The sequence below is a fragment of the Narcine bancroftii genome, chromosome 4 (genome assembly GCF_036971445.1).
Source record: "Narcine bancroftii isolate sNarBan1 chromosome 4, sNarBan1.hap1, whole genome shotgun sequence".
NCBI lineage: Eukaryota > Metazoa > Chordata > Chondrichthyes > Torpediniformes > Narcinidae > Narcine > Narcine bancroftii.
This window is the reverse complement of record NC_091472.1, coordinates 84,945,006-84,961,555: the sequence shown is the minus strand read 5'-3', so window position 1 is coordinate 84,961,555 and position 16,550 is coordinate 84,945,006. Positions and strand designations below refer to the sequence as shown.

General features: G+C 40.8%; 2 protein-coding genes across 5 annotated transcripts in view; one reads left to right on the top strand and one right to left on the bottom strand.

Annotated features, from left to right (window-relative positions):
* Positions 1–6,760, bottom strand: part of esf1 (ESF1, nucleolar pre-rRNA processing protein, homolog (S. cerevisiae)) — a 95,242-nt gene extending 88,482 nt beyond the window's left edge. The window contains exons 1-2 of one of the 3 annotated variants that reach the window (XM_069931806.1): positions 6,510–6,760; positions 5,250–5,925 (exon numbers count right to left, since the gene is read on the bottom strand). In XM_069931806.1, coding sequence (XP_069787907.1) covers positions 5,250–5,901 — 652 coding nt within the window. In that variant the 5' untranslated portion in view covers positions 5,902–5,925; positions 6,510–6,760. Of the gene's footprint in view, positions 1–5,249; positions 5,926–6,035; positions 6,160–6,191; positions 6,332–6,509 lie in introns of those variants that run through there. The other 2 variants (XM_069931808.1, XM_069931807.1) reach the window with 2 other exon arrangements.
* A 76-nt stretch (positions 6,761–6,836) lies between these two features.
* ndufaf5 (NADH:ubiquinone oxidoreductase complex assembly factor 5) overlaps positions 6,837–16,550 on the top strand; it is a 31,199-nt gene continuing 21,485 nt past the window's right edge. For both annotated transcript variants that reach the window (XM_069931827.1, XM_069931828.1), the window contains exon 1: positions 6,837–7,120. In XM_069931827.1, the coding sequence (XP_069787928.1) occupies positions 6,905–7,120 (216 nt within the window). In that variant the 5' untranslated portion in view covers positions 6,837–6,904. The remainder of the gene's footprint in view (positions 7,121–16,550) is intronic.

Genomic DNA, 16,550 nt, shown 5'->3' with positions numbered 1-16,550 from the left:
TTCCCTGAAGGTTTAATACTGGAACGTGCTTATAGAGTTTTAAGAAGAAAATCTTTTTCAGGACAGAATCCAAGATCTGTTTTGATCCGTTGTTTAAACTATTGTGACAGAGAGACAATTTTACGTACGGCTATTAGAAATGCCCAGCAAAATAGATCTCCTTTGATGGTTCAGAATAATCCTGTTTTCTTCTATCAAGATTTGAGTCAAGAAATTATGTTTCAACGACGCGAATTTAATTCTGTGAAAGAACGGTTGTGGAAAAAAAGACATAAGGGAACATTCAGGTATTCTGCAGTACTGAAGATTTTTTAGGATGGAAATTAGCCAAAGTTCTTTGACAATCCTAAAGAGGTTATGGACTTTGCTCAGTCTCTACCAATCATGCAGTTTCAGGAACGATGTAGTCCTTCAAGGTCTCCAAAGAGAGTAGAGATGTAAGGTGGGATCCAGTTTTTTAAAAGAAATGGAAGCAATGGTGACCGAAGTGGTAACGTTGATTTAAAAAAATAAATCTTTTATCTTTTTTTTTGAGAAGAGTTTAAATAGTTTAAATAATGATGATAGTTTAATGAAACGGGAGTTGGGAGAGGGAACTGGGTGGGCACTAGTTTCCAGAAGTCATCAGCTACCTGTGAGTTATCTCACACCCAATATTTTGGGGGAGTTACCGCTTTGGGCGGTTTAAACAGGAGGAGGTAGTTGTGACCTCCGACCTGTTTTTTTTTCTTTTTAATTTTTGGGTTAAGAAGTGAAGGTTTTTTTATTATTATTTTTTTTTATAAAAATAAAATTTTTTTAAACTCTGTTTTCTGATTGTAATTGAGAGGGAATTAGGAGGTTTTTCTCTCCTTTTTTTCTCTTTTTTTGGGGGGGTTTTTTTCTCTTTTTTCTTTCTTTTTTAAGAGGATGATGTCACAGAAGATAATAAGTCAAAAATTGAGGATGTTAAATTAGATGAAGAGGAAGATGAGGGGAAAGGTGATAAGAAGAAAAAGAAGAAAATTAAGTACAAATACATTGAGGGAGAAGAGTTTAATAAAATTAAGTTAATTTCAATAGAGAATTTTGAAGATGTTATAAATGAAGAATATGGAGAATTTTATAAGAGTTTGAACTTTTTTCTTTTTTTTCTTTTTTTTTATATAAGGGGATGGGAAGGGAATAAAAAGTTTATCTGATTGTTTTTCTAAGGGATGTTTTTGTTCTCTCAATGAATTATAAAGGAAACTTGGTATTAATGGAAATTCTGTATTTATGTATTATTAATTATGATTTTTTGAATAACAGATATGTGGTTGATATATGATTTTAATATTTGAACTTAGTTTTAAAGTGGATTTCATTTGTTAAATACATGTATTATGTTTGATTTAAATATATGTTTAAGGGTATTATTTTAGTATTGATATTTTTTTTGTTAGTAATTTTTTTTATTTGTTAAGTTTTATCCTTTTTTTGTAAGTGGGGTTTTTTTCTATTTTATTTACAATATTGTTAATTAATTCTTCACTCTTTATTTTGGGGGGAGGGTTGGACTAATTTTAAATTAGATGATTAATGTTGTGTTATAATTATTGGGGGGGGTTAATTTGTGTAGTTTAATGATGTAGTATTCTAATTTTTATTATCTTATTTTCTATTATTTCTTTAAATGTAATTTTTATTTTATTCATGTCATAAAATTTTAAATAAAGTTTAAAAGAAAAAGAGATAGACCAGGTGAGTTTGAAGTCCAGGTGGAAATTGACCACGAAATTAATGAAATTGATGAGCTCATCATGGTTGCATGAGGCCACCCCGATATAGTTGTTGATGTACTGGTGTCAACAAAATCCTGTGTTTTCCTCTGCTGTAGCTACTGGGCTGCTTTTTAAAAAAAAAAAATGACCAGTTATCCAAAAAATTCAGTCATTCGAAGTAGGTCCGGTCCTGACCATTTTAGATAATTGGAGTTGTAATGTATGTCATGATCTGTCAGATAATCGCGAGCAGATGAAAGTCCCATGTGAATGATAATTTTGTCATTGCAAAGAAGCATTAAAACTGCATTGCTGTATCAAATCAACAATCAGCTTCTCTCCGCATTAAGTGTATAATCTTCTGAAACAGGTCAGCAACTAAATGAAACCAAAATTCACAAATCCAACTCCTGGAGGACCACATTGAAACAGAAGCATCAATTTCTTTGCCATTGGCTTCATGTTCTATGTCTACAATTAAATGATGCAAACCAATAACAAAAAGAGCAAATTTCAAACTCAAAACAAAAATACCAAATAACTAGTCAAATGTAAGTGAAGCACTGGAAAATTCATACGGTCAAGCAGTATTATCGGCAACAGAGTTATCATTTCAGGTGAAAGAATCTTCTCCAAAAATTGATAAAGTTCTGGAAGATGGCAAATGTAGTACCTTTATTGAAGAAGGGTAGCAGGGATAGACTAAGTAATGACATACCAATGAGTTTAGCAGCCTGTTGCAGAGATATTACTAGAAAAAAGTCTGAGGGAGCAGGATTAATTTGCATTTGGAAAGGTAGAGATTCAGCTGAAATTGTTTGAAGTGGATAAACCTTTGGTATGGGCTAACATTGAATTACCACAGATTGATGAGAAATTGATGGATCATTTTATTTATAAATGGAATTCTCAGCTTTTAAATGTTGAAACATTTAATGGAGTTATGGACTAAGAAGAATGGAATCATGGATACGGAAGGTCAAATTTTGGCTAAAACTCCTTTATTTCAAAATAAGCTTTTTTCTTTTACATTAAATAATCAACTTTTGAAATTATGGGAACAGAAAGGAATTACATTGGTAGGGGATTGTTATGAGGCTGGGTATTTTATTTAATTCCAAAGAATGAAAGAGAAATATGAAATTTCTTTGAATACTTTGATTACTTATTATCAAGTTAGAGCTTTATTGTTGGATAATTTTGGGCAGTCTAATTTTAAAATTTAATTACTGAAGGTGGCAAGATAGGATTTATATCTGAGATGCATGCTTTATTACAGAATAAAATGCTTAAACTCAATTTTCATAAATCTAAATTAAAATGGGAAAAAGATTTGTCCATATCTATTTCTCAAGATAATTGGATGACTGTATGTGAGGATGGTATGACTAAAATTGTTAATGTTAGGTATAGATTGGTTCATTATAACTTTATGCATCAGTTATATTTAACTCCTGAGAGGTTACGGAAATAAGTTTATTTCTTCTGATTTAAGTTTTAGGTGCCATAAACAAGTTGGCTCTTTGCACTCTACTTGGTTATGTGAAACCTTTCTGGAATAGAATTAAGGAACTTTTAGAAGCTTTATTTAAATTTAAAATTTCACTTGATCCTATGGTATTTTTATTGGGTTATATTAAGAAATTAAGTTTGGAATTAAAACTAAGTAAGTTTCAAATTGCTTTTTTGAGATTGGCACTAGCTGTAGCTAGAGAATGTTTGGCAATTACTTGGAAAAATGAGGCTGATTTGAGTATTCAATGGTGGCATCTGGAAATGAGATCTTGTATTCCATTGGAAAAGATGCGACAGGAATCAGTACTTTCCTGTTTGTCATCTACACTAAATATTTAGATTTGAATGTAGGAGGTATGATAAATTTACAGATTCAATGAAAAATGGTGGTGTCATTGATGGTGTTGAAGATAATCTCAGTTTTGGAAAACAATTGGCTGGAGCAATGACAAATGAAATTTAACGCTATTAAGTGCAAAATGAGACATTTCGGGATGTATAAGGGTAAGACCATAATCGGTCACTGTGGAATTTTGAGGATTCTTTGTGCACAAATCCAAACATCCTGAAAAGTGGCAGCAGAATTACTCAAGATGAAGGCAGCATATAGGACGCTAATTTTAATTTGTTAGGGCATAGTTTATAAACAGATGGACATCATGGTACAACTTTAGAACACTTCAGTTCAGTCACTGCTAATGCAGTTTGTAATTCTGGTTACCACATAATGGAAAAGCCACAAATGTTTAGGGAAATTGCTGAGGTTATTTAGCAGGAATGTGTCAGTTACAAGAAGGACTGAATTGGCCAAGTTTGTTTTCTTTAGAGCAGATGAGAATGGAGGGGGATCTCAGAGACATGTAAAATAGTTTGGTTGGACAAATTAGAAATTTCTCACTGTAACAGAGATGTTTAAGCCCAGAGGGCAAAAGTTTAAGCCAAGGTATGGGGGGGGATTTAGAGATGATCAGAGATTTTTTTTATTTCACCCACCCTTGATTGCAATATAAAAAGCAATGCCTGTGAAGGTGTTCTCATAATCTTTAAAAGTATCCTGACAAGTGCTTGAACTGCAATGGCAGAGAAGGAAACAAAATACTCATAACCCTCCACATTTGGACAGGCTCAAAATGAATGGTTTAGAGGGATATGGGCCCAACGCAGTGAAATGGTTGTAGTTCAGGAAGTCAACTTGGTTACCTTGTGTAAATTGGGTGGAAGGGCCTGTATTTGTGCAGTGTTACTCTACGACAGATTTCCAAATTTTTAAATAGCGACAAACTGCTCAAAAATAGCAAGATCAATAATAGCATATAATGTTAAACAAATATAAAATATTTTTAGCAAACTGACTTATCAGGCACTGCCAATGCTTCACAGCTTCTTGGTGCTCATTCCATCCTGATGACTGCTGCTGTATGTGGAGTTTTCAATTTCATATTATCCCTGCAGTTTTCCTTGGGTACTTGGGTTTCCTCTCATATCACAGAGAATTAGTTCACCACTACAAATTACTCTCAGATAGGTTGGTGGTAGAAGAATCAGAGCATGGGATAGGTTACAAGCAAGTATGAGGGGGAGGGGATTGATGCAATTGCTCCAAGAGCCTTCAAGGAATCAATGTTTAAATGGCATATTTCTATTTCTTTAAATTTCTATTTTGTAAAGAGACATGAAATAGCTTGGTCAATGATGTTCCTTGTCTCAATATTTTAAATGATAACCAGAAACTGATATACAATTCTCACAGGAGGATCCACGTGGGCACCAATATCAAAAGTTGACCCAAAAACGGCGAGGGCGTGTGTTCAGTAATGTGGAGCAGCTTAATCTGTGAATGCATCAAAAAGGCAAGTTGGAAAAAAAGTGTTCATTTATTTCTATTTTCCCCAAATAAATTCCATGAGAATTACTCTGGATCTCAAATTTTGGGAATTTCCATTACCCAATAGACCATAACACTGTTGATGCAAAAAAAATGTAAATATATACCTGAGTCAGTATCATCTTCTGAAGCACATGGTTTAACTGTCTTCTTCCTTGCGACTAATGGTTTTATTCCTTCAATGTGTTTCTTTGGTGGTTTACTTTTTCTTTCACTGGGTTGCACCATTTCTTCATTGTTTTCAGAATCATTATCTTTCAATACAATCTTCTCACTTGCAGTTACTCCAAGCTTTTTCTTGTTAAAATCAGAACAGACATCACTAACCACCTTGGTTTCTAATTTTTTAACATTTCTTGATTTTGTTCCTTTGCCCAAATTCTGATTTTTCTTTTCATCGATTATCATGTGACCTTTGCTACCTTTCAGAGTTTTGTCAGACTTATTTTTTCTTCTTAGTTTTAATTTTTTTCCCACCTTTTCTTGTTTGCTCTTTCTGTATTCATCATCATCCAAGTCAGAGTCATCAGAATCCAAGTCATAAAAACGCTTCAGGTCCTCTGTGGTGCTGTGGTTGATTGGTCTTCCCCGCTTATCTACTGTACAATTAAGCTTAAATCTCTTCTCGTGAAACATTCCTTGAAATCTTTTATCAATCTTGATCTTGTACTTTTTCTCAGGCATTTCCCAGAATTTGGGGTCCTTCATCACCTGACTGAAACGCTCATCTCTCATCACTTCCTCAGATCTTGATGCCATTTTTAATCTGATCTTTTATCCAAACTGAAAGAACAATAACAATCTGTTAAGAATATGCTATCAGCAATTATAAAAATGTAGTTCACAAATAAAAGATAATAAAGCACTTTTGGCATACTAAGTCGTCACTATACCTCAAAAAGCAAACTCCTTGGAGAAAAAAAAACTTTCTTCCATCCTGACAAAACCTTCCTGGTTACTCCACCTCTCGACAAGTCTTAATAAAACTGAGGGATTGTCCATCCTCCTTCCACCCAATGTTCTGGTTGCCTAGACATCATCTTACCTACCTTTATAATTACTCTTGATGTGGATTAAATACCGAGCAAGCTCCTTGGAGTATTTTAAAGTGCCTGGAGTAAAAAATTGTCGATAACTTCTTGCATTGTTAACCTACGACACTCTTTCCAGATCTTGGCAAGAGAAGCAAACACGGGGGAGTGTGGAGGCTGCGGGAGGACAAGCATGGCATTCGATGATTTGGCGTGCGTGGGGGGGGAAATGCCATGCAGATGAGGGATGAGAGCGTGGCCTCAGATACGGATGGGTGTGGTGAGGGGAAAAGAAGAGGAGAAATCATTTAGAAAGGAGAAACGAATTGCACCTACCCAGAAACAGTACCGTCCTCGTCCTCGACACGCTCAATGACCCCTGCTCTCTGACCTTTCACCTCCCGGGACGGTTGACCTTCTGACTCACACGGAATGGGGAAATGTGGTACAGCATTGCTGTACGGACTCCAACAACAAATCCGTTAAACCCGCAGTAAAATATTGAATGAATAGAAAAATATTTAATCGACAAGTGGAGTTCGCACGACATTCCCGATGAGGAACCGATCTCCCCTCAAGTGAAGTGGCCGAGTCGGAGTTGAAGGGGGCGGGGCGCGCGCGTGCGCAGTCGGAGTTGGGGGCGCGCGCGCGCAGTCAGAGTTGGGGGCGCGCATGCGCAGTCGGGAGCGTCAGCCGGACCGAGACCGATCATCGCCGGCCGAACCGGAGAGATGAGGCTCCTGCTTGCTGTCCGTCGGTGTCTGCGCAGGTCCTGGCGGTTCGAGGTCGGCAAGCCCGAGCCGCTGCTCGGGCCAAGCTCCCGACGGAGTGTGGCCTCCCGGGGCGGGAGTTCGATGAACGTGTTTGACCGGCAAATGAAGCGGCGGCAGAAAAACTGGGCGGCGTCGGTGGGCGAGAAGCGTCAGTGTGACTACCTGAGGGAAGAGGTGGGAGAGTGTTCCGTTCCTCTCCGCCGAGGCGGGGTTCACTTGCAAGCATCTCCTAGCAAGACCTGCACCGTGTTTAGAAATCAAAGAATGAGGGGCTGGAAACACGCAGCAGGTCCACTGGTGGCCGTGAAGAAAGAGTTAGTGCAGTGGTTCTCAACCTTTCTCTTTCCACTCACATACCACTTTAAGTATTCTCTATGCCGGAGGTGCTGTGTGATTAGTGAGGGATTGCTTAAGGTGGGATGTGGGTGGAAAGAAAAAGTTGAAAAACCACTGTTTTAATTGTACCTCATTGACTTGTTATGTGCACAGTTTCATAACTCCAAAGGAAATGGGCCAATGACCATTTTTCTCATGCAAAATATTTCAGTAGCGATTGGGTCGAGAGCCGTGATTCTCAGCCTTCCCTTCTCACTCACATACCACCTGAAGGAATCCCTGACTAATCACAGAGCACCAATGGCATTGGGATTCCTTCAAGTGGTATGTGAGTGGAAAGAAAAGGGTTGAGAAACACTGAGTTAATGTTTAAGGTCGATCAGCTCTTTAAGATGATTGGTTCTTGTGAAAAATTTTTGTCTACTTTGTTTCCAGATGAGAATTTTAGAGATTTTGGAAACCAATCAGGCCCTCCAACTTGTTTAATTTATATGCTGGGTTATTGAGTTATTTCATAATTCAACATTGTTGTTCTGAGGCATTACTTAAGGTGGCATGTGAGTTGAAACAAAGGTTGAGAACCACTCCCTTAACTATGTTCTTTCTATTTCTAATTTATAGTGTAAAATCACCAATCCCTGTCCTTGATACTAGAATTGGGATTGTTGGCCCAAAAGATATTTGTACCAAAACAAAATACTAAGCAATTCAGACTGAATTGTATATGGATTGGGTATTGTGGGGGTGGAGGGAGAGAAAGGGAAAATGAACAAAAAATGTGTTACTAATTTGTATTGATAGCCATTCACCAGAACTAAAAACTTTTAAAGTGAAAAGGATTCTGCGAGCAGTCAAACATTTAACATTTACACTCTTAATATTTACACATAACTGCTGTAGAAACCAGCAGACTTTCTTGTTGAGCCTCAAAAAGTAACATTTATGCAGCTGTTGAAAGAATAATTACAGTATATCGAATTACAATGAAAAGTTAATCAGTACCAAACAAGGGTAGTATGTCAGCATTGTTGTGGATTAATTCAGGAGCCTGAATGCTGTGCGGAATAAACGCTCTTTAAGACTCTTGATGTGCTCTTTCACACTCTGCCTTCTCCCTGATGAAAGAAAGAACAAGAAAATATAGGCCCTTTCAGGTGGCCTGAACACCCCAGTGTAAAGCCACATAATCTCCCTCCCTTGCAGCTAAAGACATATTCATCTGAAGCACCTCCAAGGCACCGATGCCAACCCTCTGGGAGGGATAATCAGCAGTGTTGCACTCCTTCCACACACCTGAATGTGCAGCCACTGTAAACAACTGCCTGGGGGTGGGCTGATAACTCCATCAGCCAGAGACCCCACTTCCTGCTGCCTGACAGCTCCCCGCCCCACTGGGGAGGTGAGGTCGGTGGGGGCTGTCGGGTCAGGGGTGGCTGGCAGGGGAGTCGGGGCAGGGGCTGCCTTTGGTGTGTGGCCAGTGTGGGCTGTTACAAGCCAGCTGGCTGCTCTTGCACCGGGGCTGTTCTCTGTAGCTCAAAACGCTGCATAGCAATGGCGGTCTTCCCTATCCTTAATCCCCCATGCATCTGGAACTGTTGTGGGAAACAGAGTGGTTCCACCTGTGTGGGGAATTATGGATAGGGAAGACCGCCATTGCTATGCCGCATATTTATGACAGGTGGTGCTGCGGCACCAGTCACCCTTCCTCCACCAGATCCAGAGGCGCTACGAGGTGCCTCTGGATATGAATAGGCCCTTTCGGGTGGATCAGGCAACGCTGCAGCAGCCTTTTAGGGCTGCCACCTGAAAGGTGAGTCCACAAGTTAAGAATCGCTTCTGCCGCCGCTGTCAGGGCGGAGAGTCCACCTGTAAAGGCCTTATGATAGGTCCTTCAGTATGTTGGCTGCCTTTCCTAGGAGTTGGAGATTAGATACGATCTATGGGCAGATGGAAAATTTGTGTCATGTTCTGAGCTGCACTCACCATCTTCAAGTTTCTTCCGATCTTGAGCAGAGTAGCTCCCATACTATGATGCATCCAGAAATATCCTAGTAGAAGTTGTTGACAGACATGTTTTCTAAGGAAGTAGTGGGGTTGGCATGCTTTCTTGACCGTCATGTCAATGTTCTTGGCCTAGTTCAGTCATTGGTGATGTTTATCCTCAAGAAATTAATACTCTATGCTCTTTCCACTTCAGTGCCATTGATGTAAGGTCTCTGGCTCTGTCTTGAAGTTGGTGATTAAGAGAAGTTGTTAACTTGGCACCATGCTATAGACTTGCAATTTCTTTCCTGCATTCCATCTCTTCATTATTTGATATCTGGTTTACCACCATTGTGTTGTCAGCAAGTTAGAAGATGAAGTTGAAACAATATTTGTAAATTTCTGATGCATATTGGCAAGAAGTAGCAAATGGAAATGGGGTTCTTTGTTTTTAAGTAAGCAAGAAAGGACAAGAATGCTTTTGGTATTTGAGAGACATGATATTGGGAGATGAATGTGAATCAATTTCATGCTGAGTTTTTTTTTTAAACATAATTTGGCTACAGCATAGAGCAACAATCTATCTTATTTGCAACTTCAAGTTTTTTTTTTAAAAAGCATCGGATTTTTTGCAGTCATTTTGAGGTGTTCGATGTGCTTTTTTTCTGGTTTCCATTACAGATTTGGGTATTCATGCACACATTATCAGAATATATTGTGAACAAGTCACGAAATTCAGGGTTTTGTGGCAGCATCATAGAGCAGACATTTACATAAAGCACTTTACAACAATAAATTTTTAAAAATATTTTATTTTCATAGACTCATCAAACAAACATTATAATGTTCTTTAACATTCATGTAACATACAGAGCCTGTATTATCCCCCACATCCCCACATATAAAACAAGACTATTCATTAACACTTCGACGAACAACATAGCTAACTCAAGGAAAATAAATAATAAATAAGGGACAGGGATTGTTGCAGCCTCTGGACTGATATTCATTCCTGACTTTGCTTGATCGGAATCAATGTGAGGGAGAGGAACCCACAGCAAGGAACGGGGAAACCAATCACTGACATGTGGCTATGTAGTGCATGTATGGCTGCCAGATCTTTTGAAAGGTACCTCATTTGTTTCTCAGCTTATAGGTTATTTTCTCCAGGGGAATGCAGCTCTGCATTTCCACATTCCATCATTCGATACTAAGACTAGAGTCAGACTTCCAAGTCGCCACAATGCACTTCCTGGCCGCTGCCAATGCAATTAACACAAATTGAATTTGAAATTTGGACTGGTTCATTGTAAGCCTTGTGTCCATTATGCTTCCCAACAGGAACAACTCTGGGTCCTCCGGGAATTGTTTACTTAAGATTTTCTCCAGGACTTGGCCTAGTTCATCCCAAAAAGGCCTCACCTTGGTATGTGACCAGGATGCATGCACAAACATCCTGTTGCCTTGCCGCATTTGAAGCATTGGTCCATGAATTCTGACTATGACCTGTTTATTTTTTGTGGCATTAGATACAGCTGGTGCAAAAAATTATACTGCACCAACCTGTACCTTGCATTGATGACCGTGGTCATGCTGTCCCTGCAAAAGCCTTACCAGCATCCCTCATCGATTACAATACCCAAGTCCGACTACCATCTTTCTCTCGATCTATGGAGGCCCAGTTTGGGTCCATTTGACTGGAGCAGGAAATACATTGCAGAAATGAATTTCTTTCCATTCCCCCTTCGAATCATGGACTCTATGGCACTGCACCAAGGTAGGGCCATACTTGGACGCAATACATCCAATAAAAATGATCTTATTTGAAGGTAGCAGTGGATTGTCTGATTTGACAAATCATATTTTGAGTTGTTCAAACATTAGTTGCCCCTATGTATCTGATGCCATTACGGCGCCAGGGATCCAGGATCTTGATACCTACTGTTAATGGTATTAATTTATTCGGAGTCGAGGGCGTTTTTGGGGACAGTCGCACTTTGATGTTCAAATTTGTTTAATTTTGTTCCAGATATTAATCACTTGTTTTAATGTGGGACTGCCCTTCTTTCCTGACAGCAATGTAGCATCTCATTTATAAATGAAGTCCCCTGCCATCCTCTTGCCCACCTGGTGCAGATTAATTTGTGCCCAGGATCATACACCTCCTCCCTGGAAGAGAGAGGCAATGTATCTCAACTGGGGTGCCCAGTAATATTTTTTAAAGTCTGGTATCCTCAATCTGCCTAGACTGTTGTCCCATGTTAATTTTTCTATAGAAACATTTGCCACCTTACCATTCCAAAGAAACATTCTGACCTTGTTGTAACAGCTGTTTGAAGAAACCCCAGGTAAAGGCACAGGCAATGACTGGACAAGATACTGGAGTCTTGGCAACACATTCATTTTAATACAGTTAACCCTGCCCACTAATGTTATGGGCAGGAACATCCATCTATTTAAATCCTCCTCGACTATCTCCAGCAAGAGGGCATAATTTAACGTATAAATTATTCAAGTTGCCATCAATAAGTATTTGATCCCCTCCACGGCCACTTTAAATTGCTATTTTCTTCAAGTTGGTTATAATTCGCCTCAGTGAGTGGCATCACCTCACTTTTTTCCCCAATTGATCTTGTACCCCAAGAGTTTCCTATAGCCCTCCAATACCATGTGCAGTTGAGGCAAAGAAGTCACAGAATCTGTCAGATATACCAGCACGTCATCAGCTAATAAGTTAATTTTGTGCTGCTGGCCCACTCTATAACATTTAATGTCTGGATCCTGGTGAATGGCCTCAACCAATGGTTCCATTGCCAGCACAAAGAGAGCTGGTGACAGTGGGCACCCTTTTCTACTAGATTTGGTAAGTGGGAAAGCTGATGAGATTTGTCCATTGATTGTAACCTTTGCCTTGGGTGCATGGTATTCCTAATCCAATTTTGAAAAATTGGCCCTAACCCCATCTTCTTCAGCACTTTAAATAAAAATTCACACTCCAGTCTATCAAAAGCCTTTTCTGCATCCAAGGAAACAGCCAATCCCTTCTCATTTCTGATTTGTGCCAGATGCATTACACTGAACAGCCTGCCAATGTTATCCACTGTTTGTCTCTCCTGCGCAAAGCCTGCCTGGTCTTTGTTTATCAATTTTGGTAAATGCAGTGCCAATCTATTTGCTAGGGACTTGGCAAGCATCTTATAATCTATATTCAGCAGGGAAATTGGTCTATAAGAAGAAGGCAAAAGCGGATCTTTGCCCTTCCTTAAGGTCATTGTAACAATTGCCACTGTGAGAGATTCTGGGAGGGTCTGTTTTTCCCTTGCCTGGTCCATCACCTCCATATTACAAAGGCATTAGTGAATCCTTAAATTCTTGATAGAACTCAGGTGCTAGCTTGTAGCGCATTCAATGCTTTCCCCAGCTCTTCCTCTGGAAGAGGAAGGTCTAGTTCCTCTGGAAGAGGAAGGTCTAGTTCCTCTGGAAGAGGAAGGTCTAGTTCCTCTGGAAGAGGAAGGTCTAGTTCCTCTGGAAGAGGAAGGTCTAGTTCCTCTGGAAGAGGAAGGTCTAGTTCCTCCGGGTTTAAGTTTGGAAGATCTAATCTGGCCAGAAACTCGTCCATTCGATTAGAATCCCCAGTCAATTCAGATTTATGCAGTCCTTCATAAAATTCTCTGAAGGTCTCATTCATTTCCTTTATACAAGATATGGCCATTCCCTGTTGTATTGCATTAATTGTGCTAAAGGCCTTGTTCTTCCCTTAACTGCCAGGCAAGGACCTTGTGAGCTCTTTCCCCCAACTCATAATATTTTTGCCTCGACCTCATAATGGCCTTCTCCATACTATTACTTCTGAAGCATATTGTATTCCAGTTTATCCTTCTCTAATTGGGTATTGTCCTTTTCCAATTCCTCCACCTCATATAATTTTTCTTGACCGTCTTTGAGTACCCAATTAACTGGCTCCTCAAGTATGCCTTAAGGGTGTCCCACAGAAGGAATTTATCTGTAGTAGAGGGGCAGTTGGTCTCACAAAACAGGGCTATTTCGGCTCTTATGAAACTACAAAACTCTAGCATTTTCAACAACGGTGTTAAAATGTCACCTGTATTCTGTGTCCTGCTTAACTGGCATTTCTATAGCCAATACCAGGGGGAATGGTCTGAAAGAAACTTTGTTCCGTACTCAACTTCCATGATCCTACCCTCTATGTGGGCTGAAGCCGAAAAAAGTCATGTTGCTTTGAGTAAAATGAGTAATCTCTTCTTGGATGTTTTTTCCGCCACGCATCTATCAAATTCAGCTCTCTCAAGCACTCAAGTTTTCGCTGCTCTAGTACTAGTTATTTGTTTTGTTGATTGATCTAGACATGGATTAAAGTCACCCCCATTAGAATATTTTCATTTGCCTCTGCTAATCATAAGGAAATGCCCTGTATAAATTTTGTATCATCATTGGGGGTGAGACAATCACTAGGGTCCAAGATTCTGAATATATCTGACAGTGTTCCATAAGGAATCTTCCCATTGTGTCTGTAATCACCTTTTTCACCTGCACTGGAAAAACATACTTCCCCACTAGAATTGCTACTCCCCCCTCCCTTGCCTTTGAGCCAAACGAGGAGGATATGAACTGACCCACCCATCCCCCTTTTAGCTTCTGATGCTCCCGCTCAGTTAAATGTGTCTCTTGGAGGAAGGCCAGCTCTATCTCCATTTTTTTAAATGTGCGCCAAGACCCTTTATCGTTTCACCCTTCCATTTAAGCCCTTAACATTGAAAGTAGCATACTTTATACTTTTAGCTCCCTAAATGTTTTCCCTCATCTCCACTGCCACCCCCAAGAGACCCAATCTCATAATCTGCCCATTGCTCCACTCCATCTAAGCCACACATGTCAAACTCTGGCCCGCGGGCCTAACATATAACACCTTTTATCTTTTTTTAGAAACAGAAAACAGCCAAAAGCCCATTCTTTCTATAACACAGAAATCCAAGTCCTTCCAGTCTACCAGTTTTAACAATTTTTAAAAGTCTTATTGCCCCTTTTATTCTTTTCCACTTGGTCCTCCATTTACTGATGCGCTTTTTCCTTTTCTGTAAAAAATTTCCTTTTTCCCCCCCCACCCCCGGCAACACGGCTTTCAGGGTAGTGCAATGACGTAGAACACAATCGTATCCCTTTTACGTTGCCAATCGCTTGACTGGTTCAAAGCCTTTCCACCGCTTGATCAGAGCTGCACTAATATCTGGATAAAAGAACACTTTCGACCCCCCTCTACTCCAAGGGAGCTCCCCTTTGAATTGTCCCTTTTGCTGCTGCCCTGATATTTTTTCACGATCTTGAAAATATTTTAGCTTCATAAAGATCTAGTCCTGACTTAGGGATTGGAGCTCTAAAGGCTTTTTCTATTTTAATGGGGGTTCCCAGCGCCTCCTTTCTTAGTGCTTTGGGGATCCATTTAGTTAGGATCTCTGTAAGATTCCCCCCTTCAGAGTCTTTCAATTCCCACTATTTTAATGTTGCAGAATTTTGTGAAGTTCTCCAGTAAGTCCAGCTTCCCCCATACCTCAACTCTTTCTTTAAGGAGACCTTTAATTTCTTGCTCCATTTTTTGTGGCAATTCTATCCTCCCCTTCCCCCAATCTCTCCTCTTCCTCTGTCACCCTGCCTGTTATATTCACTAGGGCCCCCTCCATCCTGTCTAATTTTTCTGACATGTCTCTGGTTCTTCTGTCCACTACCTTTTCTAACCTATTTTCCGTCTGGGTCAGAGTCTGTAACATGTCTCTTAAGGAGTGTTCTGAGCCCTCCTACTCCCTTTCCTGTTGCAGCCCAGCCTTCCAGCTTCTCGTGGCTGGATCCCTCACACATCCAACCGCCACCATTGCAGCCATTACGTTTGCCCTGCCGACCCTTGTCTCCGACTCGACGGCTCTTGTGATTGCTGTCCCAGTTGACCTCTGCATTCTTGTCGGAGCTCGCGATTCCTGAGCTCACACTGACTCCACTCGAGCCTGCCGTTCCCCAACTCGACGCCCCACCAGTGGAACCCGACAGTCGTGGAGACCGCTGCTTTGTGCGTGAACCTGTGAGCTGTGAGGGAGTGGCAGCTGGCCTCCCACTCACCCGCTCCTTGGCTTTGACTGGTCTTATTGCTGCTCGGGGCTGTTCCTCCGTTCTGGGCACCGCCTGGCTGCGGAGCTCCCATTTTTGCTGAGGTCGGGGGGGGATGAGGGGGTTGCGTTGTCTTTGACGGCCATTACTCCTGACACAAGGTTCCTCCACTTTGCCTCGGATCCTTGTTGGGTCGCCCATATCCTTGTGATTTCATTTTTTTTGTTGATTGAAGGTTTCTCATCCTCCTCTTGTATTCGGGCTGAGTTTTTACTTTTTTTGTCCTGGATTTCAATTTTTAATGCTGTTTTCTGGTCTAGGTCTGGGAGCTCCTAGGACCTGCAGCCTCCTAGACTCTCACCATTACGTGACCTTTCCAGCCCGTGGGGTCTTTCCGCTGCCACCAGCATCACTGCCGATTCCACCTTGACTTGATTCCCCGACCTCAGGTCCCCAAATTTCCTGCTCCTGACAGCACTCCCATCATTGCCCTCGTCGCCATCAGCTCCTCCTCAGCTAGGCCCCCATGACCTCAGACCATCGCGTCTCCCACACCCAACAGCACACTCACTGCTTCAGTTGTGTCCTCTTTCTCCCCCTCCCCCACCCCCCTTCCCCTTGAGATCCAACTTTATCGGGACCATCCTGTTTCTCTCTCTCCAGGGTGAGTCGTATTCCTTTGGGAAGCTTCGGGACTCCGTTATTACAACAATAATTTTTTTTAAATAATGCATGAAAAGTTAGGCAATGTCTCTCGTTCATTCATTAGTCAGGAATCTGATGGCAGCAGGAAAGAAGCTGTCCTTGTGCTGCTGAGTGCTTGTCTTCCCAATGGTAGCAGAGTGAAGAGGGCATGGCCTGGATGGTGGGGGTCTTTGAGGATAGAGTCTACTTTTTTGAAGACACTGCCTCTTGTAGATGTCCTCGGTGGAGTGAAGTCTGGTGCCTGTGACATTGTATGGGATATTAACAACCCTCTGGAGTTTTTTATTGTTCTGAGAGTTGGCGCCTGCATACCAGACAGTGATGCAACCAGCCAGCATGCTCTCCATGAAATTTGCAAGAGTCTTTGGTGACATACCAAATCTCCTCAAACTCCACAGAAATATAGCTGCTCGCATGCCTTCTTCATTATTGCTTTGACATGATGCCTCCAGGATGTCGACACCCA